General features: G+C 39.8%; 2 protein-coding genes across 5 annotated transcripts; one reads left to right on the top strand and one right to left on the bottom strand.

Moving 5' to 3' along the window:
- Positions 1–1,297: 1,297 nt before the first annotated feature.
- Positions 1,298–22,797, bottom strand: myom1a (myomesin 1a (skelemin)). 4 transcript variants are annotated; one of them, XM_058632003.1, is made up of 38 exons: positions 22,688–22,797; positions 21,201–21,450; positions 17,384–17,551; positions 17,115–17,298; positions 16,859–17,016; positions 16,527–16,619; positions 16,281–16,369; positions 16,019–16,063; positions 15,115–15,276; positions 14,866–15,027; positions 14,242–14,383; positions 12,924–13,123; positions 12,771–12,827; positions 12,261–12,385; positions 11,585–11,768; positions 10,662–10,836; positions 10,281–10,402; positions 9,093–9,289; positions 8,840–8,966; positions 8,470–8,654; positions 8,237–8,351; positions 7,782–7,938; positions 7,568–7,674; positions 7,092–7,136; positions 6,850–6,986; positions 6,610–6,754; positions 6,263–6,322; positions 6,108–6,175; positions 5,854–5,979; positions 5,088–5,159; positions 4,746–4,833; positions 4,610–4,648; positions 4,369–4,474; positions 3,535–3,698; positions 3,399–3,435; positions 3,163–3,185; positions 1,809–1,864; positions 1,298–1,685 (listed from the first exon to the last, which is right to left on the bottom strand). In XM_058632003.1, exons 2-38 carry the CDS (start codon positions 21,398–21,400, stop codon positions 1,416–1,418), a joined length of 4,590 nt encoding a protein of 1,529 aa, XP_058487986.1. In that variant the 5' UTR covers positions 21,401–21,450; positions 22,688–22,797; the 3' UTR covers positions 1,298–1,415. The 4 variants fall into 4 exon arrangements, with proteins under 4 accessions (XP_058487986.1, XP_058487993.1, XP_058488000.1 ...); XM_058632010.1 differs by having other exon boundaries at positions 21,201–21,411; positions 22,688–22,773; XM_058632017.1 differs by lacking the exon at positions 5,088–5,159.
- Positions 22,798–24,704: 1,907 nt separating this feature from the next.
- On the top strand, positions 24,705–27,234 carry myl12.2 (myosin, light chain 12, genome duplicate 2). Its single transcript, XM_058644999.1, has 4 exons — positions 24,705–24,845; positions 25,481–25,691; positions 26,493–26,654; positions 26,819–27,234. The coding sequence occupies exons 2-4, from the start codon at positions 25,508–25,510 to the stop codon at positions 26,983–26,985; spliced, it is 513 nt and encodes a 170-aa protein (XP_058500982.1). The 5' UTR covers positions 24,705–24,845; positions 25,481–25,507; the 3' UTR covers positions 26,986–27,234.
- Positions 27,235–27,294: the final 60 nt, after the last annotated feature.

Raw genomic sequence — 27,294 nt, 5'->3', positions numbered from 1 at the left:
AACGCAGAGGCATTTCACTCTGGGGACCCCAGGCAAAAGGGGACCCCCCACCAAATAACCAAAAGGTGGACTGACTAAACTAAACATTAGTGCAACTGCAACTTTAAAGGGCTTCTCACTATATTGTATTGATATTGGACTAACAATAATAATAATAATAATAACAACAATAAGCACCAGCAACAACACCTTTTTGCAATAATTTATAGAACTGTTTACAGGAGACATTAAAGACATGGAGAAATCTTTTCCAAAGCAGATGCAACTTTATTAAAGATACTCGCGTTTAAAACTTGTTTGTTAGATACACAGTCACAGAACAAAATGCTGCAGGGTAGTTTACAGCTCCCCTCTGTAATACCTTCAATAAAACCTTCCCTCCATTTTCAACACATTTCTTTCTGACAGTGTGACACTCACATTACTAGTTCTACTGCGATACCTTTAAAAGGTATGCCAATTATAATTAGTAATAATAATTAATATTTTGCTTTCAGTTTTGTTGATTGTGAAAGACATCTTGAATGAACCAGTTTCAGCAGTCATGCATGTGGTCACACTCACACTACTCTACATGTCAACAGGGATTACCTGCTCCACCTCTCCTACAACATGTAATAACAGACTAGTGTAGCTCGTAAACATGGCATCACAGGTACAAGACAAAAGCAGAGTTTAAACATAGTTTCGGTTTATAAATAGACAAGGGGAAATACGTACACAAGGGAAAATGTGACATTTTCTTAACGTCTCACAAAACAAACCATAAAGGTGGCAAGAAGTTCCTGACATGTTTGGCTTCCTTTGTTTTTGTCTAGTGCATAAACCTCAGTTGGACATGGATTGAGGGGGTCAAAGGTGACCCAAATGTTATACTGTAAAATAAGAAAACTATGCTACCAACCATCTCTGTGACAGAAGTCTAGACTGTATATAAAAATGGTTTTCGGGTTTGAAAAGTGAATCCCAGGAAGTAGCGATTAGCCACGTGGGGGGGGGGGGGGGGCAACTTTGCTGGTTGCAAAAAGAATTCCGTTGAGTCCAATGAGTCTCTTCTTCAAAAGAACCTGATGTCAAATTTGTAAATGAGGCGTCAAAGCAGGAGTTTGTTTTGCAACCAGAAGACTATGTCCACTTTTATATACAGTCTATGGACAAAAAGACATAGAAGACATACAGTATCAAGCAACTATAAGCACACAATTATCATCTCGGAACCACACTCACTTATGGCTTCCTTGACAAGCAATGCCCAAAGCTCTTTAGCCCAGGTCATGAAAAATGCAGGAGAAAGCAGTTGAATTCATCATTTATTTGAATTGCTTTGGTACAACAGCATGTGCTGAGGTAAAATGCTTTGGAGAAAGCCCAGTTGTAAATCTTTTCTCCTTAATTACATAACACAGGATCAGCCTTTAGTCTTTGTTGTCTTCCTTGCTCTCCTCTTCCTCAGGGTTGTAGACGCTGACGGTGAACTCTCCCGCTTCTGTGCCGTACTTGTTCTTGACCAGGAGGGCATATTTGCCTGAGTCAGTTGTGGTGACAGTGGAAATTGTGATGCTGGCAAACTTCCCGTGCTCGTACTTGAGTATGTAGCGGTCGTCAGATACCAGCAACTTCTCGTTCTTTGTCCAGGACACCTCAGGTGTGGGCTCACCCCAGACGTTTCCAGTCAGGTTCAGGGACTAAAGTGGGGGAGGAGGATGGCAGGGGTTTGAATGGATGCATTCACTACAGTTCAGAAATATGAGATTGATGCATAAAGGGAGAGGTAAGACAAAACACTGAAACACTGATCATTTATTTACCTTGCCCTCTTGGATTGCAACCACATCTGGTAAGCCTCCAACAACACGAGCGCGATCTAAACAAGAAATACACAATGGTATATATCAACAGTCAGTCAGTCGACCGGCCATCTATATATTAATGTGTATATATATATATATATATACACATACATAGATATTAATATCCAATGCAGACGCTTGTTTTTCTTTCCGTCTGCTCTGGCCATTTTTGAGAGGGTCCATGGGACTTTTTAGGTTTGATATCATTTGGTATTTCTGACCCACAGCTGCAGCTGTTGTGTCGTGACAGCCCATGTGTTGTAGTGCCACGAACTGCGTTACTGGATGTTGGCAGTGGGTGGCGCAATAGACCAAAACACCAAATCATTTATGGCTCGCAAATGAAAATGTGCATTGCAAACAGTGGCTGCTTCTGATTGGAATTTACAATTCCACTTTTTACATGAACATTGTGTACACATGCACTGTGTTGTCTTGTTTTCTGGAAGTAGAAGCAGAAGAAGAAGAAGCGTAACTTCCGCTTCTGTAGTAAACAAACACTGCACGTGCATGCTCGTCCCCTGACTGTCTGCTATCCGTCTCATTTTTCTCTTCTACATCTGTGACCTTTGTGTTTTTTCATTGTTCTTTTTGGATTGGAAATACAGCAGAAACAACACTGAAATACAGTGCACTTATGTGGATCAGACACGCGATGGCACCAAACCAGGAAGTCTTCATTGGTCGAACTGTTATGTGACGACTCATCTGAATAACGACCACCATATACAAGCCCTCTCATCCAGAATGCAATTTGCTTCCAAATGGGCTGTATCGGATCCCCATGTTTCCTTTTACATGGTGCCATTAACATCAGAAATGGGGGTGATGTTCACCCAAGTTCACACATGTATCTCGGGCTAGCCACCATTAGCAATACCAGTCGATAACAACGCTCTATGGTGTGTTTTGTGCGCACAAACACCGTAGCAACATGGCTACACTTAAGAATTAAAAGGCACTATGTGTACAACCGATTTACTGTGAAACAAATGACAGAAGTGATAATGGAATCCTATATCAGGGTTGGTGAGCTTGCTAAGGAACGCCCCCTGAACTCGTAAATTCCGAGTTCCGATTACAAATCCAATGCACCATCAATCTCTGATGACATATGGTGATTTTTTGACCGAATGTAGTACATTTCTTACACATAGCCCCCTTTAAATGCTAAGAATTTCCTCTCGTCAATTCACATTTTAGTTGTGAATGAGTTTAAAAATACTATTAAGTCTGCCAGAGCCTCAGTATCCAGAAGTTGTATCATTTCAGAGACCTAACGGGAGAAACCACAGATTAAACAATCACTTACTTCTCTCTGCAATCGCTGCCGCCCTATGGAAGGAAGGAAGGAGACACAGTGTCAGCAATAATTTGTATCACAGGCAGATGACTGAAGTCATTTTTTTCCCTCAGCTATTCAATGACAGGATATGTATTTTGAGATTTTCTGGAAGGGCACGCAGAGTACACCGAGACTATTAATAGTGTGTGATAACTGTTATGTGTATTTGTTTAAAAACATAAGGATTGAGAGTGTTTACTCACTTGAGCCTTTGGAATTCCTCAAATGCCTCTTCCCAAGCTGCATTAAATGCAAAAACAAAGCTGAGGTTAATGACATACAACTCTATCATCTTTACATTTTTTTTTCTCTTTTTTTAACTTGAAAACTTAAACTCACCCTGGCCACTCAGCTCAAAGACTCTCTTTACGCCGTCCTTGCCATCAAAGATGTCCATGGCGTATTTGCCTTTGTCCTTCTCAGTGGGCTCATTGATCTTAAGCCACAGCTGGTCTCCTGTGACCCCACACTTAACTCTCTCTGAGGCAGCAATCTTCGCATCTCTGATGGGGGAGATGCGGAGCAGAGAGATCGTGTGATGTTATGCAAGTCTCTTTTTTTTTTACTCACGTGAAGTACAGACTGAAATGATTATTTACAGCAATGTTCAAAGCAATAACTGCAGATAAACCTGAAAATGGGTATTAGCATGCCTGCGATTAGATGTGCTTTGACATAATCAGGAGACTCACTTTAAATCCAATTTAATACTTACTAGTCTAATACTAAGCTGATCTTTAGAAAGCATGTGTAAAGAGGCAGCAAAGTGAAAGTTTAAAGATGAAAAAAGTCACACTAGCTGCAACATACTGGTGTATTTTAAGTATATATGAATATATGAAGAGCTGAGTCTTTAACGTCGTATGATGCTTTTACTAGAGTCCTCAAAAACGAATTGCTTTGTTTGTTGTATTTGTCCACTTTTGCTGATGGTTTTGTTATTATTTTCTTTAAAATCAGCAGTAGAAAATGAGCCCCTTTGGCTAAATCTGACACATTGATATCTCACCGCTGTAAATAAATGTGCAGCGACCCTGTTAAATATAAACTAAAGCCAATATTTTAAAATATGGGTGAAATGATTTCACTTATTATAGTTACTGGTAAGATCTGGTCGTGAATATGTAATACATCGTGAAGAATACAGTGAGGGAATAAGGACATTTAACATACTTGTGGAGCCAACTAACGCGCAGCTCCTCATTGTAATAAGTTACATTGGAGTAGAGGACGATGCCGTGTTCAGTACTGACAACTTTAATTTCAGTGGAGGAGTTGGCTGAGAGGAAAAAGGAAAAAGTAAGCAGTTACTCACAGACCCCATATTTCCATAGTAATCATGAAGAAGCAAAAAATATTTCACTTTATATTGTTAACAATTCACTGCTTGTGTGTGTGAAGTTTAATGACTCACCAATAACCCTGAACAGCTCGTTCATTACAGCTTGGTATCCTGGGGAATGAAAGGTAAGAAGAGTAATAAATCATATTCACATTCGCTTGCCAGACTAACATCACTAATTCAAACTTTTTTCGAAATCCAACTTTACCTGCATCTGTCAGATTGAAGACACTCCTATCTTTGCCTCTGTCGTCCCTCAGGAAAACCTCATAAATACCGATGTCGTTCTTGGAGATCTAGAGTTTGAAGTAAACGCATCTTTAGTGTCCTTAAAAACAATAATAATTCCCTTCTTCCTCAAAGGACAATACAGTGTAATTGTTTGGACAGATAACAACAGTAACAGTAGACAAACTAAACCAAAAAAGCAAGCTTTTCTCCTGCCCAGGATGCTGCAGGCATTTAAGGGAAACATAAGCAAGGTAAGACGAGGGGAACATGTGGAACAATTATAGGCATCAACTTATGGCAGCAAAGATTATATCCAGACTTTGGGTCTTGGTGGCGAGGGAACGTCATCTGCAGGCGGCTTTTTTCCTTCATTTTCTTGCTTAATTATCCACTGTGAATTAGACAGATAAGCCAGTTAATGCAAGTGCGAATGGCAGGAGGGCCGGTGAACAGACCGCCTCTCCCAAGCTCATGCAATGACACCAACCCTCTCTTTATGAGTCATGTTTATACAGTTTCAATGCTATGGTGCCTTGAAACATCAATATAACTTCAATGGCACAGGCACTGACTGACAGGCCTGATTAATATCCTCAACAACGGATTTCTTTTACATTTTTGTTTGTGAGTTGAGCAGAGAAGTTATATTGAATATAGTTAGAAATGAATGAATCGATGAATGAATGAATGAAGTACACAGAAAAACCATAGAGTGCATTTACACTGTATGGTCATAAATGATGAAAAACATGACCTTGACTCAAAAAAAAATACAAAGTCAAAATAAGAGTTAAAAGCAAAAGTTAAAAAATAAAAAAATATGTATGTATTGTGATTTTCCAAGGATGACATTCTGATGTACTGCTGAGCCTCGCAGCACTTCAGCAATACTCAGGAGCGTGAATACTTTTAAAAGTGTTTCATCATTTATGATTCTGTGTGTCAGAGAGGGGATGGTTGGCAGCGTAGCATCTAGTCTACCTCTGAGATGGAAGCATAGCTGCGTCAGATGCATCACTACTAGCTCTGTACTCATAACCTCACGACTCCGCACAAAGAATGGCGTCTGCGTCTAATGGGCTGACCTTTCCAATATTAAAGGTCAGGTCTCCGTCCTTTCTCTCAATTTTCTTAGCGTCTTCATCACCCTCTGCAATCTCATTGCTGTCTTTAGACCAGGTCATCTCAGTCTCTGGTCTGACATTTCCTATCTGTAGAGAAAAAGGAGAGACGTGGGGATAAGTTGCTTCGACTAAAAAATTTCCACCATTTCGTGACCATTCATCCTCCGTTAAAACGGCATGAACGTCAGCAAAAATGTTGTCGTTATTTTTCTTACCTTGCACTTCAAAAGCACATCACATTCTAGAGTAACAGTGAAGTCAAGGTACTCGACAAAGTGAGGACCTGTGGAAATTCAAAGGAGAATAATCAGAGAAAACCATTTGCATAACTAGTGTTTATGTTACGTAAAGCAGAAGAAAGACCTCTTACCTTGCTTCCTGACCCATTCTGCTCTTTCAAACTCTGATTTCTTTTGAAGCTCCCTGAATTCTGCACGTCAAAGGAAATGTAAAGGTTTTTATAATCAGTTCTTAGTTCTTTCAATTTTTATTTTCATAACTGCACGACTGCATTAAGTAAGAAAGGAGACAGTAGAGTAGCAGAATGGTTGTCTTCTGCTGCCCCTCAATGGACATATGCTTGAACTGCAGTTAAACTGCAGAGCATGACAAAAACATGCCATTAAAATGTATCCTGTACACTTTTTAATCATTAATGTTCTGACTAATTTGCATGTACAAAATAAATACAGAATAAAATTGCATTTTGGGTCTTACCATCTCCAATGAGCACCAGACTGGTTGTACCCTTGGCCTTCCCATCCACCAGGTTAAAGGTGAATGTTCCTTCATCTGTGACCTCCAGAGAGTCCATGAACATTTCAATGATACCGGTGGTCTTGTCAAAGTTCATTGTGTATTTCTGGCAAGAAAAAGAAAAAAAATGCACCAGTTGTGAGACAAGGGCTGGAGAAGAAGGTGGAAAGAAAAGAAAATTGCTTTGAGAACGATTCCCACCTTTCCCTGAGTAATGATGACATTGTTAAACACGTACTCCACTTGACAGGCCGACGTGAATTTCTCCACCTGGGTCCAGAATCGCACACGACCCTTCTCAAGCAACTCCATTGCCATTTCATTCTTGAAGGGAATAACTAGGAGAGCACCAAAGGTTTTACTGCACTGCACTTTCTTTGCTGTATAGCTTTTGTATGCCTGCTATATGAAGTGACACAGTGCTCTGCAGTGTAGATATTTACCAGGGAACTTGTGGTCATGGCTGATGTCCAGAAGACGCATGAGACCTGTCAGACAGCAACAACAGCAATGAAATGGTATATCCGTGAACTCTGCACACGCAATTCACCTATTAATAACTAGGTTAAATGCTTTTTTGACTACACTGAACGTCTTTTATGTAAGCATTTGTGACATCTAATGATAAGACTGCAGATTATAACAAATGGAAGACTCCACCAGTCATCCCAAGTGCGTAAGTGAACTACGGTGGCTACGACATATACAAGGCTTATCGTAAGGCTATGGAGACCAAATATTTTTTAAATTATACATAGGTGTAAACATTTTTTGTCAATAAACTCTGCTAAATGTTAAACACTGGACCTTTATTCCAGGTTTATGATATAAATATTGGCCCCTCCCACACCTATACGTCATATAACTAATCATTGAATTAGGTTTGAGGCAAACACTGGAACACTGGCGGCTCACTCACCCTCCTCAGTGAGTGTGTAACTGGACGAGATGCCCTCAGTGTTGGTGACCACACAAGAGTAGGTTCCCAGGTCTTCCAGAGAGGGACTGTTGAAGATAGCTCTGGTCCTGAAGACGAGGAGGACACACGAGGACAGCGGGACGTGATGTGAGGACACAGGATTGTGTCCCGTCAGAGAGCTGCGTTACAAGTTCGGCGAACACAAGATACTTACCTGCCCTTTTCACTGACAATCGTCAGGCGAGAGGTGTCTGTCATGGCCTTATAATTCTTAGACCAGACAAACTCGGAGCCTTCATTCATCTCAGAGCATTCAAAGACCATAGAGATGATGCCATCGTCATCAACGTCCACATAGATCTCATTGGTGCCTGATGGACAGTAAATAGTTAGTGTATCGCACTGAATTGTATTATTTATAAATTAGAATCACTCTCTGTTGTAAATAATGGCTTTCCATAACTCTTTTCTATTTTATTTCCTCATATTATTTATCTGTCTCTCTTTTCTTACCCTATATGTGCACCACTGACCAGATTTCCAAGTACTGGTAAGTTAACCTGACCATAAGATGAAATTTGTCCTACTTTTCCAGATTTTCTGGACCGGGTGTGTAGGAACGGCAACCAAGTCAATGTGTGAGTTACAGTACATAACAATCACACTCACCAGGACGAGTCTGGGCCAAGACTGGACCCAAGACAGAGGAGGCCTTTCCAACTCCGGCAAGATTCTGAGCACGCACCCAGAAGACATAGGATGTGCCAGCCTTCAGTCCAGTCACCTGAATGAGAACATGAGGAGTCAGAGGGAGAGACAGTTAAAAACAATACTTCAAAATTCAATATTTCACATGCATGCAAGATACATGCAATTAATGACCTGTTGAAAGAACTTCTCACCTTCAGGTATTTCATCTTGTTGATCTTCTCATGGACAGCCTTCCAGCCCGACTCTCCGGCAGAGGCTTCCTTCACGTCCAGATAGTATCCAATGACAGGAGTGCGGCCATTAAATACAGGTGGCTCCCACAGGACCACGAGAGAGGTGTCACGCACCTCCAGAGCACGAAGACCAACAGGAGCACCTTGAAAGAGAAATAAGGGAAGTGGGGATCATTTCAGATGTATTCATTCATTTTGGGACCATGTTCTTTTCGGCTTACTTGAGCATTTGTAACGCAGTTGCATTCTTTTTATTTTGTGAAGTGAGTTAAGAGCCTTTCTTATGATCATGCACTTGGATTGTTTTTGAGTTTTGTTTCACACACACCTGGTACAGTAATGGTCCATTCCTTGCACTCCAGAGATGTACTGGGCAGAGAGCCTTTGCTCACACCAGCCATATTCATAGCGCGCACCTGGAACTGGTAAAAGACGTTCTCCTTCAAGTTCTCAGCCTAAAAGAATGCAAAAAAAATAATTAAGAGGAATTGTTAGAAGTTCAAACAGAATAGTAAAAATGGTTCTTCACACAAACATTAGCCGAAAGAGGTTTATTATACAGTATATTTGCTAAATCTCACTTTGTATGTGGTTGTAGTCAATTCCCGATGATTTAGTTCATGCCATTTCCCAAAAACACCCCCCTTCACAGTCCTGTAGTCCACAAAGTATCCCCTGACAGGAGCACCTCCGTTGTTAGCTGGCTCAGTCCAGCCAATTACCATGTAGTCCTTGACAGCCTCCAGCAAGGTCACACCGGTAGGCTTTCCAGGGACGGCTAAGGATAGAGTAGATAAGTTAATTATCATCATTTATTTTTCAAACATTCACTCCTGATTCATTAACATTTCTTTTGATAAAAAAAATATATATATATATATATATATATATATATATATATATATATATACACACACACACACATAATCCTATACAGGTGAGATGACCTGGTACCAGTCAAATAGATGTAATATCAGGGCAATTACTCAATGTTACAGTTGAACATGCTACATGCTTTGCACACACACAAGCAACACTCAATTTGTACGTTGTCATTTGAATGGATAATGTACTTACGCTCAAGACTAGAAGCAGGCGTAACTTTGATGCAAAGAAACGCTCCGAAGCACGACGTGACTCTCATTAGGTTCTTTAAGAACATATTGTTTTAGCCTTCATTATGGTCATGCACCATCCCTGAAGAGTTGTCAAACAGCAAAACAGAACTCGAGCAAATCACATTTATACCAAAAATCAACACCTGCATAAAGGAAACGCATTGTTAAACATGTTCTACATTGTTATTTAATCATGTTATTTATACGGGGAGGGGTGAAAATGATCAAAAGTCTTCTGTTAGTAACGAGTATGTCAGGCAGGCACATGCAAAAGTTAGCATTCACACATAAAGATCCGAAAGTTCAGCAGCACAACAGGAGATTTTTGGGCAGCCAACACTTAGAAATGCATATTAAGGAACTGGGAAAAAATGAATTATATGTTTTTGATTGAGTAAAGGGGGAAAAAAGATAATGAAAGATGAATACATTTGAATTTCATGGCTCAGTGACAAAGAGCACAGAGCTCCAGGTCATATGTGTGTGTGTGTGCGTGTGTCAACTATATGATTAAAGCAGGAGTGTGCTCTTTCAGCAATCATTCCCCGGGATAAAAGGGTGTTAAACACTAGTGTGTGAGAGAGAGCGAGAATGGCGAGAATGCTGCAGGCAAAGTGAACCATGGAAATGAGTTCTAATGAGGATACTCACAGACGGCAGCCTTTACAATCACTGCATCAGAATCAGATGAGCTCTGGCTGTATCCAGCAGCGTTGACGGCCTTCACCCTGAACACGTATTTCTCTCCAGTGGTCAGACCATGACATACGAACCTAAACACAGAAGAGAAAAATATCAAGGGTCATGCATTTTTATTTAATTTAACTAAGCTTTGGTCTGGTATAATTAGCCAATAGCTAACATTGTCAAACGTTCTATAGAAAAGATAGTGAATATTTGACCTTTTTTATATTATCCAATAATGCCAACCTTGAAATATCGAAATTTCCTGCTGAAAAAAATGTCAAAACAGCTGCTGAGTAAATGGCTCCTGCACAGTTAAACTGTGTCTTCAACGGTAAAACTTCCTACCTGGTCTGCCTGACAGGTTTGTTGTTGCAAGGCATCCACACATCAGTGCCCACCACGGTACATTCGATATAGTACCCAACGAGTTGTACAACTTCCTTTGAGGCTGCCCATATGACGGCCACTGAAGTGTCAGTGTTCCTGATGGCCACGGGATTCCCCGGAACAGTGGGCAGGTCTGTTAACAACAAGGGTCATAAGAATAAAAGGAAGAAGACACACTGTTAGAAGAATCTAGTGACCAGAGCGTGAATGTAAAGGTATTGAGATTAGGGCTGAAACTATAATTTCTTATTTTCATTGCGGATTACTCTGTCGATTATTTTCCTCGAATCTTTCAGTCCATTGAATGTGAGAAAATGTTGAAAAATGTTGGTGGTTTTCAAACCTGGAAATGAAGATGTTCTCAAATGTCTTTGTTTTGTCCACAAAGCAAAATGAAACAGTTTTAATGATTTACTTACTTACTTACTTTAGAAAATATTCACATTTGAGAAGCTAATAACACTCAAACCGATCAATCGATTATCAAAATAGTTGCCGTTGAACTGAGTAAATGCTTCAGCCCTAATTGAGATTGTAGAGCATACGGTCATGCAGAAATTCTATTATATACAGTAGATTGTAGATCATATACACTCACTGCCCTTTTTATTAGGTACACATGTTCAACTGCTTAACACAAATATCTAATCAGTCATTCACATGGCAGCAATTCAACACATTTAGGATTGAAATGGGGCGGAAAGGTGATTTAAATGGCTTTGTTCATGGTATGGTTGTTGGTGTCAGACAAGCTGGTCTGAGTATTTCAGCAACTGCTGATCTACTGGGATTTTCAAACACAACCATCTTTAGGACTTACGGCGAATGCCTCTGGAAAAGAAAGGATATCCTTTAAATAATGTGAAAATTGGCTGGCTCACCCAGTTTATCTCCAACAGTGATCTCTCCAGTGGATACAGAGGCTTCGCCCACACCAGCAGAGTTGCAGCAGCGCACACGGAAGCTGTAGGATTTACCCTCTGCCAGGTCAAACAAAGCAAAGCGGGGAGACTTGACTGGCATACCAGTGTTCACCCTCTGCCAAGTGTCTGTTCCTGAAATACACTGAGGATGGCAGAGAACTGGTGACATGTCAGAGTGACACAGGATAACATGACAGCAGTGAACATATTGAAATTTAACATTTAACATCATTTTAAAATAAACGCACATTTAGGAATGCGTTTAAAGCTGTAGTGAGTCATTTTGGATGATTTCTGTTGTTTTTGACGTGAACAGAAAAGATATAACATTATTAGTATGCTGCATCGTTCATCTAAACACAGACTCTGTCAAGCTCCTACCTCCGTCCGTCTAAAATGAATCACTTCCTGTGTGCAGTGCATGAACGTCACTGGGTAACATGCAATCTAGACACCACTATACTGAAAAATGCAGAGTCATATGGAGCTGATATGCTTAATCAGCATTGTATGAACTCATTTGACAATCGTTTGAAACTCAAAAAAAACATTTGTTTCTATTTAAAAGTTATGCACTACAGTTTTAACATATTTTTTTCTATATTGCATTGGCCGGTTCTACATTTCCACTCACCTTCTCAATGTAATACATGACCCCTTCATGACCTCTCTGGACTGGGGGCTTCCAGGCAAGCACCACATAGCTCTTGGTTGCCTCAGTAACCACAACATCAGAGGGTTCTCCAGGGACAACGCCCACTAAAGAGGCAAGAGAACCAGGAGACTTTGACATGGAGTCGGCACAAGACACGTGGGCTGGATATCATTTCATTCACATCAATGATGCCAAAATATACAATTTTCCACACTGCATGCAGAGGATTGTAGTCATGATTTTGCCCCATTTAAGAAAATAAAATGTCAGACTTCTCCAATGAACTGTGTTTATTGAACACAAGTAGCTGTCGAAGAACTTCTCTTAGGTAAAATATAGTCTAACATTAGCATAATATTAGATATGTATTGATACCTAGCAGGCTGTTCAAAGGTTTGTCTGTATAAATCAAATGCCATCTTAAAACAAAGTTAATGAGTATTTATTTCCTTCTTGCATTAAAACAAAAAAGTTTTATTGTTGCCATACCAGTGGGATCCTCCTCTGTAAACTTGATCATCCCAGTCCAAGGAGCTGAGGGGCCAGCTGTCGAGGAAAAAATAACATAATAATTCGAATAAAAACACATCTGTTGGCGTTTTAATAATAATTAGGGGGAAAAAAATCTGGTGCAACTCCTACCTCTGAGGCGAGCTCTGTCAGAGGGATCCATGGCAACCACGGCATCAGAGACACGGGATGGACGGCTGACTCCTGCCTTGTTTAAGGCCCGCACTCTGAAGATGTATGAACGGCTCTCCACCAGGCCTGTGACAGGGAAGCGGGCGTACTTCACTGGGGTATCATTACACTGAGCCCAGTGATGGGTGCCCACCTCACACCTGCCAACATCAAAACACATACAGGACGTCTACAAATTACCAACACTTATTTATTCATTAGTAAGGTAGCACCAGTGTCTTGTACGCTCAGGACTTCACTGATATGAAGAGTGCATGCTGCTGACATTAACTGCTCATTATTTATATCATCTGCCCACCTAGTGACCAAATGACTGACAGTTACAGCAGGCAGGTAGGAATGGATGTAAGAGTTGTTTTTCCGGAACATATCTGTCAAGATGCCAGTTTGATAGAAATCTAGGAGGAATTTTCTTGCCTGCGCTATAAATACTCCAACACAAGAAAAATAATCCTGTACAGCACTGTGTGAAAGTCTTTAGCTTTGTAGTTAGGCTCACTGATGCTAAATTATGATTTAATGTCCGTCAAATTCTGTGATCTGTGGCATTTTGAATGAAATGTGATTGAAAGTTGATCTTAAATATGAGAAGTTAAATTCACATAACATGTGATTGGTCTGTGTTCATGTAGCACTTTTCTGCATACATGTGTATGAAAATGCTCAAGCATATTTTGAATAAACTTTGCGTAATAGACCTCACTAACAACAGCCATTTTTGACATGAAATAGTAGGACAAAGACAGCTTTGCTCCAGTGTTATTGTTTAAGTCTAAGATGGAAGTCATGCTAAATACTTTAGCCCATGGATGTTTCAAGTTTTTGTTATTTTATTACAGCATACATATTTAATTTGTTTTCTGATAAAAATTACAGAGAAATAATAATTCATGGCCATTATAGCATTGATAAAACACACTATTTGTGACTTTATTTAAACAGGAAGGCCTCACTAAGATAACATTTTTACAAGAGCAGCACATTCAATAACAGTAAAATTTGCAATATAATATTAATCGTAACATTTTTATATAAAAGAAAAATATGCAGGATGATAAGATACCAACATCAGCACAGCATTCAGCGATAAAACCGGTCAGTGTGTTTCGGTTATAATATTCAGTTATACAGAGCCATTTAAGATTCAGCTGCCTTTGTTTTGTTTTTGGTGTGGTATTATACTGTAGAAAGGGAATTATTACTTCAATATTGAACATTAATTATGGACAAAAGTATGAGAAGAGAGATTTGCACCAACCTATCGATGTAGTATCCTAGGATGGCGCTGCTGCCCTCCACCGCTGGCTGCTTCCAGGTCACCACCACATAATCCTTGTTGGCATCATGACAGCGCACATCCAGGGGGGCCACGGGAACCCCTTCCACCTCCACATCAGCATCTGACGCACACACACATACACATACGCGCTGGTGATTAGAGCAGTTTCTATATCAGGCTGTCTATATTCAGTTCCTCTGACCTACTTCTGTAACTTTACACTATAATGTGTGTGTGTGTGTGTGTATGTGGCAGCAGCAGCTTTAGCTGTCTGTGATAAATTCATTTATTTCTTGGAAACACAAAAGGGGGTCTCTTAGGATTCCCTCTTATGCATAAACCTGCAGATTTGTAGTGCAGGGGAAAACACACACAGTATGGAGACTTTCTAGATGTGCAGACAGATTTGGAAGCAACATTCCTCAGAGGAAACCAAACACCTTCAGAAAGAGCTTTGTGGCACTTAAAGACGCAGCAGTGCCTATGCTTCCTGGCTATATCTGTACATGTGGTTATCTCGTCACCATGTTGCTTTATTTTGCACTCTAAAAAGCTACATTTTTGCAGTTATTTCAGCAGTAGCTTTTAAATGAGGCACTTTACCTCTGACAAACACATAAGCAGAGTATGTGTCATAGCCAGATTTGGTGTTAACACGCAGGGTGTACATGCCCTCATCTTCCTTGTTTAGGTGGACAAGTGTGAGTGAGGCACGTTCTCCAGACCAGTGGGTGTGGACCCATTTAGAGGGCTTCAACGGAGCAGCTGATGGGGAGAGGTTGAAACAAAAACAGAGCAGATTAGTTACCCTAAAAGACAAAATTCATGGTGTTGTTTCATTCATTTCCTTACAGTTTCTGTACCAGACGACTTCAGGCTGGTATTTCTTCACTGTCGGATAAACAATGACGGTGCAGCCGATACTCAGCGTCTCGCCCTCGCTGCCAAAGGCCACTTCGAATTTGTCGAGGATGGTGGTCAGAAAGGTGACGCCATGCTCCGAGCAAAAACCATCTGAAGAGATGAACAAAACATTCAATTAAATATACACATAGCAGTTGTGACCCTGTGAAATTGGGACAGTGGAATCCTCGCAGACAAACCCCCTCATTTTCACACTACATTTCAACACTTTTCAGCACTGACACGCATACAACATGAACTCTTGTCTGCAAACATTATTTCTGAGTAAATTAAGATGCCTGATCACCTGGGAAGCTGTAAGTGCAATAACTGTCCCCTTTTAGCTTTGTTTTTGTTTTCTCATCAGTAAAAAAGTGTTTTTCTGCTTATTAAATATCTGTTAAATAGCTGCATAGCGTGTAGGTTAAAAAAAACAGTGAACTCTGTTTTGGCGCAGCTGCTTTCCAGTTTCTATTGTCTAATGAGATTATATCTTATCCAGAAATGTAAACCAGGCTTTCTTCAATACAATACAATAATACGACAAACAGTTATTATATTTAATATTTTTATTATTATATTTAATATTTTGCAAAAGACTTGTCCCTAACCTTGTTCCAAATTCATGCTTACAATTTGCATTGCTGATCAGATCAACTATTAAGTAGATTAAAGAATTTAAATAACCACTTATCTATTACAAGGAATTTGGGATTTATTCTTTTTAGCAGCCTAAAACGATAAACCTGTTATTTTACGGTGTTCATTTGAACTTACCTGTGCTGTCCACATAAACTAACAGACCACTTGTAGGACAGAGTTTTTATTTGGAAATTAAATAAAAGTGACTCACGTGGTTTAGGATCAAGTGGACCAGCTATCTCATCTTCCTGGAATCCTGTGATAAAATATATGAGTCAGTGACCTTGCCGTAACTTGAAAAAGACTTAAAAACACAAACATACAAACATTCTGGCCCTAAAAGTATCTTGAGAATGAGCCTTGCAATTTGTGACTTGACCCCTGAAAAAATTCGACCTTGTGACCTTCTATGACCTTTAGCTGGAGGGGGAGGAGCTGCACCAGAGAAGGAGGCAACAGAAACGGTTACTTACTCTTCACAACAATGGTGGACACACAGGAAACTTCTCCTCTTATGTTGAGGGCAGAGGCGCAATACTGAGCAGTGTCGAGGAACTCACAGCTGAAATGAAAATACGCACATATGATGAATGACTGCGTGTCTCAGCTGCAGGATATAGTTTCAACGCAAAACTTTAAAATTCATGGTCATGAGAATTTTTGCTTCATCTCATTATTTCTCACAGAGGCCATGTGGTGCGAGCTGAGTGATTACCTACTTCTTGATCTCCAGGGAGTGCATGTTATAATTGCTCTCTGCTGTGTACTTCTCAGGGTGGGCCTTGGCATCAATGAGCACATTGTTTTTGTACCTTCAAGACAGCAGAAAGACAGCTGGTTTATTTTTACCGTTGTCCTCAGAGTCTGTAATTGCAGAGGAGTGTGTTTACGTTCATGTGGCGACTGAGGAAAATAAGACTCGTCTGACGATTGGAGAGCTGGATGGAAACTTCTCTATGACGCACTCATAAGTGAAAGCTCTCATCAGCATCTTTTTCGTGTCTTGTGACTCAGAGAAGGTGGGTACCAGTGAACTTGGAACATATCTTACCAAGTGATCCTGGGTTTGGGCCACCCGGCCACAGTGCAGTGTAGCTTGACGGTAATGCCCTCCCAGACAGTCTGTCCGCGGGGTCTGAGGATAAACTCTGGAGGGTGTGTCAGGCTGTCTGGGTTCATTTTCTTGCGGAACTCTGTCCACTCCTCCAACTACATAATACAAGGATATTGGATACTGATGAATGAAGGAATGAAAAGATTAGGTTATTTGACTCTAGAATCAAAACAATGGAGAGGAGGGTGTGTACCGTCTTGTTGAGTTCCACGCGCTCAGCAGATTCCCTGATCTGTGTTGATCTGGTTTTCTTCTCCACCCTCACCTCCATAGCCTCCTTGGCCTCCCTGACAAACAGGTTCCTCATGGCCACATAGTTAATCCCCTCCTCTGTGAACTCCTCCTGGGCCTCCATCAGTCCCCGAACCACGTCATGGCTGCAACACAGCACACACCACGGTGTGAGAACAACTTAGGCAGGAGGGAACAACATGCAATTTAAAGTAATGTTTCTTTACTCACTCGGCTCTAAATACAGGAATAACATATCCGATAACTTCTTTGTCCTTGTCCATTGCCAGGTAAGTGCGTTTGGCTCTCTTAGGTAGCGGGCTCAGTTTAAACACCTGCTGCCCCTTCGCTGTCTTCTCTGTCTTCTCTGTCTTCTCCGTCTTCTCAGAGGTCATCACGCTTAGACAACACAGACAAAAAAATCATCACATACAAAGTGGACATGGAATAGCTTTTCCAAATACAGTATATATGGTATGCCTTATTTTTGTACACACTTAATCAACATATCCCAATAACTCCTCTAAATACAAACTACACTATGTATATGAAGTGTATGTGGAAATTATCCATATCAAATACTCCTTTGATGGAGTATTTCATGAAAAGTATAAAGCCACATTGGTTCAGCAGCTAGCTGACTTTTCTTTAAAAAAAAAGGAGCAATGGGTTTTGGGTTTGAGTAGGAACATTTCTAAATAGCGACTAAGATAAAGTTTGCTTGAATAGATCCTACCTTCATGAAGGTTATGATGGTTGAAATAAGGGATGTTTCTACGGCTGCAACTAACGATTTAAGTGTGTGTATACATATATATATATATATATATATATATATATATATATATATATATATATATACATATACACACACACACACACACTACAGCATTTTTGAATATGTATATTTCTTTGTCACACAGAGATAAGAAACCAGGGAATATTGACAATATTAAGAGCTTACAATCTGGAAAATCTTGTTTTAATCAGTAATAAAAACATTTAAAATAATGAAACAATGATGATTATTGTTGATGGTTAATTGTGTCATTGATTTTTCTTGTCCAATACTGATGTCACACCCTTGAGTAACTTGTTTGTTTCTTTCTTTCTTTCTTTCTTCATAGGTCGCACAGATCACTGCATCCCTGACCCACAATTTCCCCACATGTCTTGGTGGAGCACGTCTTTTCTTTACCATCTAATTCACTTTACTTTATCATTTATGCTTCACTTACTTCTCTTGAAAACCAGAAGTCTCAAACTCAAATGACCTGGGAGTGTCTCATCTGGTCAGGACAAACAAAGTAAAAGCGTTTGTTTTGATATGGAACGATAAATAGTTTACAATAAAATGTTTTATTCATGACACAAAATGAATCTGTAAATGAAAAACTGAAAGAAATAATAATGATAATAATAATAATAACAATAATAATAATGATGATAATAATAATAATGACTTTGTATTAAATTGATTGGGGGGCAGTTTGAGTTTGAGACCTCGGCTTTAAACAATATCTAATCTCACAATTTTGACCACTATTGGACCAGTACTTCCCTAGTTGGCACCTCTGAGAGATGCATGGATCCGTCTGTACAAGCGAGTTCTTGGAGGCTGTATGGTGCTAATAGACTGCACTGCCATGTATATCAATGTCAATGATGATGCTGAACTGATGAGTGAACATACAGTATGTGCCACACTTGGTGAAAGGTGTCTTAAAGATAGAGAAAAGTATCTTTAGTTGTTCTAAAAATAAGAACCTGAAACACACTACCTCACTGCATTCATAAAACTTTAAATAAGTCTACCAGTTACGTAAAAAAACACATTCTCAATATGCTATATTCAAGTTATTCAGGAAAGTAAGACATATTTCTGTCCACCTTCTAAACCCATGACCCACATTAAACTCTGACTCATTTACCTCTCAAACTCTCAAGCCTGCCGTTTTCAGCTTGGTTTATAAATGGAGCCGGAACTGGCAGATATACAGGAAGATGGGAGTTCACGTTAAAGCCCCACTTTCATTCATAATCTCAGTCAAGTCTGCCCTCCTCTATCCGTGTGCCCGTGAAGAGTAGGAGCACAGCACGGCTCTGATAAACTCCCTTTTGATAATGGTGAGGTGGGATCAATTGCGTGGAAGGGGCTAAATGCACAGCAGGGACAGATGGAGAGAGAGTCTCACAAAAGATTTCTGCAGTGCCAAGAAGTTATTTCTACCGCTGACTCACAGTCTTTGGTTCAGAAAGTCAAAGGTATAAAAAGTTTCGATGCTGATAACAACATTTAATCCTTGACAGTCTGAGAAGCTGCAGTATGTGTCAGCCTGGAGATGTGTATAATAACAGCAGCAACCTTTACTCAGTCGATTTCTAGCAGAAACAAAGCGAAACTTCAAATCTACCAGGGGAATTGCCAAAATGTACTTCCCTGGCTAACACTGATACTAGACCGAGACACTTAATGATTAAATGTCCACAGAAGCCGCTGTACAATCGTTTATAATTACTTGACACGCACAGTGTCGTTACAGTGGCAGTGTCTCATGTCCCTGCCTACTGAAATAGCACGGCTATCCATAAATAAATCTGGCAGCGCTTCACTACAGCTGAAATTCCTTCCTTGACCCCCTTTAAGAATCTCTGCAGCATGAAGGACAAAGACTCTCACACCGCGTTACAGTTTGTCAAGTAACACAAAGGATCATTCATTAGGTGCTGCGTTTGGCAGCTACTGATTACTATTGTTTTTGATAAACATCTAATTCATATTATGTGCTCGAGTTTGAATAGAGCAAGTTGATTAAGCCTTGTTCGATTCAAACACAGGGTTTCACACAAAATTGCAAACAAATAAGACATGGTTTTGTCAAGTTGCAGTTGCAATTCAATATGCATTTTTTGAATATTTTCTTGACAACTGACTTAAGTAATAATGTAGTAATCATAACTGTAAAACCCCTCATCTTGCAATTACCTTTGTTGATTGCGTTTATGGGATTTTGTGTTGCTGTCAAGTGTCTATACAAATATAAATCAAACGTCTGAATATAATACCGATAAGCATGTCTGTATAGGCATATAAAATAAAAACTTGGTTTGGTTTTTCATAGCTTTATAGAATAAGCTTTTTATATGTACTTTGAGCAAACTTGGCCCAAATGGACGAACCAGCGAGAGTTTAAGAAGCAAAATGAAGAACAGCTCCACCTACTTCCAGTAAACCCATGCAGGGCAAAGAAAACAACGACAAAAAAAGTGAATGGCAGAGAGGGTGGAAGAGTGGAGAGAGTTGTGAAAGAGTATTCACATCCTTTCTGGTTTGCAGAGGCCACCGTAGTTCCCTGACACACTTGGGAAAAGGAAAGGAGAAGTTTGTTCGTTTGTTCCAATCTGAAGTCTCTCTGTAATATGTCACTGATTAACTTGCGCTCAATACTATAGCTAAATTAATAAAGTTACAGACATTTTAATATCCCACAGCTGAAGACATGACACTTGAGGCTTGGTCTACAGCTTAAAACCTTTACTGCTTTGGAGAATTCAGCTATAATTGAGTCTGTACTTTGTTAAAAAAGATTTGACAAACAAAAACTAAAATGTCACATTCTGACCTGGCTCACAGTTGTATAGCATCACAGCTTGGCATGTTAATTATGGTAAATTGGTGTTTAAATTAACCCTAGAGCTCAAAGGAACTGGCTCCATCTTGATTGAAAACATCACATGAAGACCGATATTGTGTCTTGGTTTGAACTTGCTCTACAAGATCTCCATAAGATCTACCGATGGATGACGACCAGGAGAGCGCCAACGCCTGCTCACTCCGAAAACTCTTCGAGCTGCCTGTTTTGTTCCGTTTAGTTTTTTCTCCAACTGCTGAACACACTTCACCCCAGAGTGCAGTGCTGAATATTTGAAATATGTCGGCTTGAATGCATTCATCACTTCCCAGGGTTAGGGAAAGGGGCAAGTTCTCCGTCAAGAGAGCCTTGTTCTTATTTTACAGTTTTCACATAATATCAGCCCATCCACTTACCGACGGCTGGTGGTCTTGAAAGTAGTCAACGACTGCTTGCTAACAGACGACTTGCTGCTGAGGTAACTGCTGCTCTCATAGTGATGCTGCTGTTTCTCCTGATGATGACGGCGATGATGATGCTGCTGCTGCTGCTGCTGTAGTTGTTGATGCTGCTGCTGCTGCTCCTGCTTCTGCATCACTTGTAATGATCCTGACATCCTGACGGCCACTGTGCCAACTTATAATGTCAGACTGTCCTTTACCAACTCTGTAAATCAATCTCATTGTTATTATTCTTGACTGATATCTGATTTGGGGCAGTTAGTCGAGGGTATTAAGCAATGGTTAGGTTTCAAGAAAGCAATAATTATTATTATTTCTAAGTTAGGTTGGTGTTATGAATTGGTTAAGTTTTAATTCTACTGTGTTAAATGAAGCAGCAATGGGTACAAATAATTCAGCAGCATCAGTTTCTGAGTGAAAATCTTCATGTTTATTTTATGGCCTTTATAAACAATATTTAAATGATGATCACTTCCACGTGTGGAAAATGTTTTCTGTTGAACTGGAAACAAATTGTGGTTGGATGTGATCCAATGACTGGTGAGACAATCAACTGGAAAGATGGTACATCATTATGAATGGGGGTGTCTTAATTAATTTGCAGGCTTTGGCCAATTACAGTGATATTACACTTAATATGTCCAAAGACTGCGGCACATCAATATGCTTTGGTGATTAAATTGTTGATCATCACTCATAAAATTATGCCTGGACATGGTGACAAAAAAAATCCCATCACAATACGCTGAAACGTCTTCTGTCGTCCAAACAATCCCAGAGAATCACACTGGAGGAGGTGGAATTAGTGAATATTTGCCATTTGTAAAAAAAAAAAAAAACATTAATATTAAAGTTAGTTTTAACTATTAGTTTGAGTTTTGTAAGTATTGCTCAAGAATCATGACAACATGAGCCTCCATTAAGTGTAGGCCTATCACCATGGAACCAAAGGCATATTATGTAATTGTTAAATCTGGTAGATTAAAAACTGTGCATGTGTGTCCTTGAGCAACACATACTGCAGGCAGCTTTATGTCTCTTTACAAAGAGCTATGAAAGGTAAGCTGGCCTGTAAGCCACGAAGGAAATGGAGACACAACGGTTTTAGTTTAAGTTAAAAGCTTAAATGTTAATTGAACAGATTAGCTAACAACTACAGTGACTACTTTCACTGCGATGACTCATGCAGTCTAATCTTTTGTGAACACATTAGCTTAAAATTACCCTGTTAGTACAAAGGGCAATAAAAACACAAACATTATAACAGCATTGATAATAATATTATTATTATTAATAATGATGATAAATAAGTGGGTTGATGCAACTGATTCATGGTTTTGAAATATAAGCAAATGACTCACTTGTAAAACTGGAAACAGACTTATAAATATGTACGAATAAACAAATACATTAATTAATTTGTAAATAAATGTTTCACTCACCACAAATAAGAATCCACTTATCCAAAACGGTTGTAAATGAGAGAAAATGTGTGATATTCCAAAAGGGGCTAAAGCAGGTTGGGACCCAGGCAAAGCAGCAGGGTGAGGGGGCAGTGGACAGAGCAGCAGCCCACAGAACAAAAATAATGCTGCCACTCGGCAGAATGCACAAGACACCCTCAGTACCTTTTAAGGCTGGGGGAGATTTAAATTTAGACCATGAGACCACGAGAAGGACCTCGGGCTGGGCTAAGGGGCCTCTGCAAGACCTGTCTGCTCCACTGATTACAGCAGTGAGGAGGGGACATGGGCACTTCCTCTACTGTACTTTCGGAGCTCCATGCTAAAGTACTGGAGGTAAATGGAAGGAGCGGCTGTGAGTTGCTGCCTGGGGTGGATACAGCTTCAAACAAACTGCCACTGTTTAATTAGAGCGATAGTGTATCCGTTTAAACGAAATAAAAAGGTCAAACTGCTGTATATTAATACTCACTAGCTCACTAACTCAACTCGTAGTACGTATATATAAAAAACAAAAAAAAACACTTTAAGTTCAGTTTTCCTAAAAATGTGTCTATCTGCCTATGTGAGCAAATACATTAAAATGGGATTCATTTGAGTGTTTTGTTACCTGAATAATTAGCAGCACAGACGAAAATGTCCTCCACACCCCTGCTTCTGATTCAGGCAGGTGAGGCACATTTGACAGGTGATTGCTGCCATCTAGCGATGAGACGTATTAACTGCAGCCTCATGGTTTGGACGATAGATAGATAGATAGATAGATAGATAGATAGATAGATAGATAGATAGATAGATAGACAGACAGACAGACAGATTGATTAGAGATTAGATTTTCTTATATTAAATAAGACTTTATGACCCCCACACTGGGGAAGCAGACAAGTCCTACAGTTGGCACAGTTGCAATTCTATAAACAATACTATAAACAATGATGTACAAGTATGCAAAAAATGCATATAAAATGTCAGAAATACTAAAACTATTTACCTAATAGTTGAGGAGAGTAAAAAGTGCAGTGACACACAAATATTGCACTGAATGAATGCACAACGTTTGTGTTGTTTTGTTACCTCTGCCATGTTAGAGAGGTGTTGTACAGTCTGGTACTGAACACACTCCTCTGCCTGGGGAATTTTCTAGGTCATTTACCCAGAGTTCTTCTCTCTGCCACTGTCACCAGTGGGTCAAGCTCTGTGCCGTGTGGAACCACTGAGCCGGCCCTCTTCACTTGTCTGGGCAGACTTCTTCCCCAACACACCACACAGAGGAACACTTGCCACCACAGACTGGTCAAATATCAGCTGCAGGTTTTTGCACATGATGATGAAGGATTCTAATCTTTTCAGGAAATACAGACAGCTTTGCCCTTCCCTGAAGAGTGAGTCCATGCTTGATGACCAGTCAAACCTGTCGTCCAGCCACAGCCACAAATATTTGTGGGTGCTGATGAGAGGTGTTGGGTGGACAGTGTCTGGCTGCAGTAGCTGAGCTGTCCGACGTGTTAAAAACAGGTTAAGCTGGTGTTGTATCAACTGTCCTTGCAGCCTCAGACCACCGTCACATTGCTGTTCTGCAGCTACTGTTCCACTTTCCCTCCTTTGATCATCTTTGTTGGATCTTCCGATCCCCCTGCACACACATTAACTCTGGTTTAAGCCTAGTAACCTTCCATTAGTGCCCTCTTTAACCCTTGAAATCAATTTAACCAAGGAAGTTAAATAAATACAAATACAAACATATATATTTATACATATATATGTATATATATTTCTAAAAAGTAAATAGATAATTCAGATTCAAAAGTGCATATTTTTGAGAGAGTTGATGAGGTAATAATGACAACTATTAAACTACTAAAAATGAATGATAACAATAAAAAGGTGGGAAAAAAATACGTGTATATATATATATATATATATATATATATATAACACAATATGAGTGAAAAGAACACACTATTTAGATTAAATGGAATGTTCCAGGTGGATGGTACCGTCCAGCTCGGCTCTGATTGGTTGATTTGTTGTGGAACAGGAAATAAAAAACATTTGATGGTTCTCCATCACCGTCCTGTGGATGCTCCGTCTGCTGAGTTCGACACTTTTTGGCTGATAACTCCTGTATTTCTCTGAGGTTTGTAGTTTACTTTTGCAATTTCTCTAGAAGCCGTTAATGGCGAATGACTCGAGGACACTACGTGTGTGAGTTGACGTCGTTTGCTGTGTAAAGTTAGCCTGTTCACTGTGCTATGTAGGTCAACATTAGGTCTTAGCTAAGTTGTTAACGTTATTTACGCAGTGAAGCAGATATAATGAATGATTTAGCAGTTTCACACATCAGTATCTGTTTGGTTGTCGTTTAAATTTAGTTTTGTTTATCATAGCAGCTTTACCCAAGTATTATGTGGTGGGAATCATTTGTTTTAATTAACAAAAACAACATACAAAGTTATTATTAAAGAGATCAAAAACAGATTCAGGGGGAGCACTCGTTCGCCGATATTAAACAAAGGGCACAGAGAAAAGGTTTTAACAGCTATTTTATTGTTTGAATCAGAGGTTTAATGCTCTGTTACCTTTGTAAAAGTTATTAATAAAGGTTTACAGTGACTAAGTGTGACTTTGTGGACACAATTTTGCTATATCAACACACACTGAAGTCTGCTTATGTTTACTTTCTCCCAAAACATCTAGGAAGATACCACTGATACCACTTTTTATTATTATTATTATTATTATTATTGTTATTATTTCATCTGTGTTCTCCAGGAAGGGGGGGACCTGCCACCTACCACCATGTCGAGCAAAAGGGCCAAGGGGAAGAACACTAAGAAGCGCCCTCAGCGCGCCACTTCCAACGTGTTTGCTATGTTTGATCAGTCCCAGATACAGGAGTTCAAGGAGGCTTTCAACATGATCGACCAAAACAGGGATGGCTTCATCGACAAAGAAGATCTTCATGACATGCTGGCCTCGTTAGGTAGACTACAGTAAACTTTATTAAAATGTTCTTTGCCAAATAAAGCACTGGCAATAAACACTAGAAAATAAATGCCCTAATGACCTAAAAGTTGAGTGGATTAGCATGGAATTTTGGTTATAGTTTATTGTTAATTGTGTCTGACTTCAAGAGGCTCCATTATGACTTTTTCAAGTGTAAAATCAACTATTATTTATAGGTAAACATTATGGATTTTACCTCTTGCTAGTATGCAAATGAATGAATTAACCTGAGAGCAGAGAAACGGAGCAATGAGAGGAGTCATAGTTTGTTTGTTTTTTGGCTGCATTTACACTGCATGGTGCAAGTGGCCAGATTCAGATTTTTCTTTTTCCTCCCATGTGACACAAATCAGCTGCAACCTGTGAAAGTGTAAGCATGGGGGAAGAAAACGCATGGATTTAAATATTGTCGGATATTAGGCCTTATTCGTATGTGGACATGAATCCGATATGTGTATTTGCGTCTGCCATCCAATGCAGGATGGTGAATGGAGAATGAGGGGCTCAAGCCAGTGGATTTGTGCCGAGGTTTCATGCTTTTGGGCTGAGGATCTATAAATTTGAAAATAACTGTCAAATGGGTCAGTTTGAAAGACCTGCAGTGTAAATGCAGCCTTTGTTTGAAGTGACAAAACTGCAGGAGCAGCCAAAATGAAGCCAGCAACATTTCTTCCAGCATCCATTTGCATGTAGTCAGTTTGCTGTAAGCATGCACTGTGGTTTAGAGCCAGAGCCAGAATATTCATTCCTAAATACTCTACCCTCATTCTTTTCTCAGGTAAGAACCCCACTGATGGATACCTGGAGGAAATGATGAATGAAGCACTAGGCCCAATCAACTTCACTATGTTTCTGACCATGTTTGGAGAGAAGCTGACCGGCACAGACCCGGAGGATGTGATCCGTAATGCGTTTGCCTGCTTTGATGAGGAAGCCACAGGTGACTTAAGTATTAAGTGAGACAAGGGTGCAGCTTTCTAAATTCTTCAAGCAGTGTAATGCAGCTTGTCAATGCACTTTTTCACCAAATGATGTCAGGACAGATTTTTTGTGATTGCCATTTTTCAAATGGCAACACTTTCTCATGTCATGTGTCCCTGACAGGTATCATCCAGGAGGAGTACCTGCGCGAGCTGCTCACTACGATGGGTGACCGGTTCACAGATGAAGAAGTGGACGAGCTCTTTCGTGAGGCCCCCATTGACAAGAAAGGCAACTTTAACTATGTAGCATTCACACGAATCTTAAAGCATGGTGCAAAAGATGATTAGTCTGGAGGCAACACTTCGGGAGAGCATTCGCCTGTAATTTGTGTCATGGTTAAGTTTCACTTGATGTAACCTATGGAAGGTTCATATATTTAAGCTGCTTTTTGGACCACACCTCTGAACCCTACTCCTCCTTACACTTAAAGCTTATTTGCACATTTGTGGTAACACAGCTATGGCTCTGTATAAGGTGTATGTGAAGACCCCATAAAGCTGGAAATAAACTCAAACAATGTCTGTTTTTGCAACTGGTTTGGTTTTACTGAATTATCTGTCTTCTGTATATTAAATATTGCTCTGAGATGAAAAACC

The sequence above is a fragment of the Solea solea genome, chromosome 1 (genome assembly GCF_958295425.1).
Source record: "Solea solea chromosome 1, fSolSol10.1, whole genome shotgun sequence".
Lineage (NCBI taxonomy): Eukaryota > Metazoa > Chordata > Actinopteri > Pleuronectiformes > Soleidae > Solea > Solea solea.
This window is presented reverse-complemented; position numbering and strand designations above follow the sequence as displayed.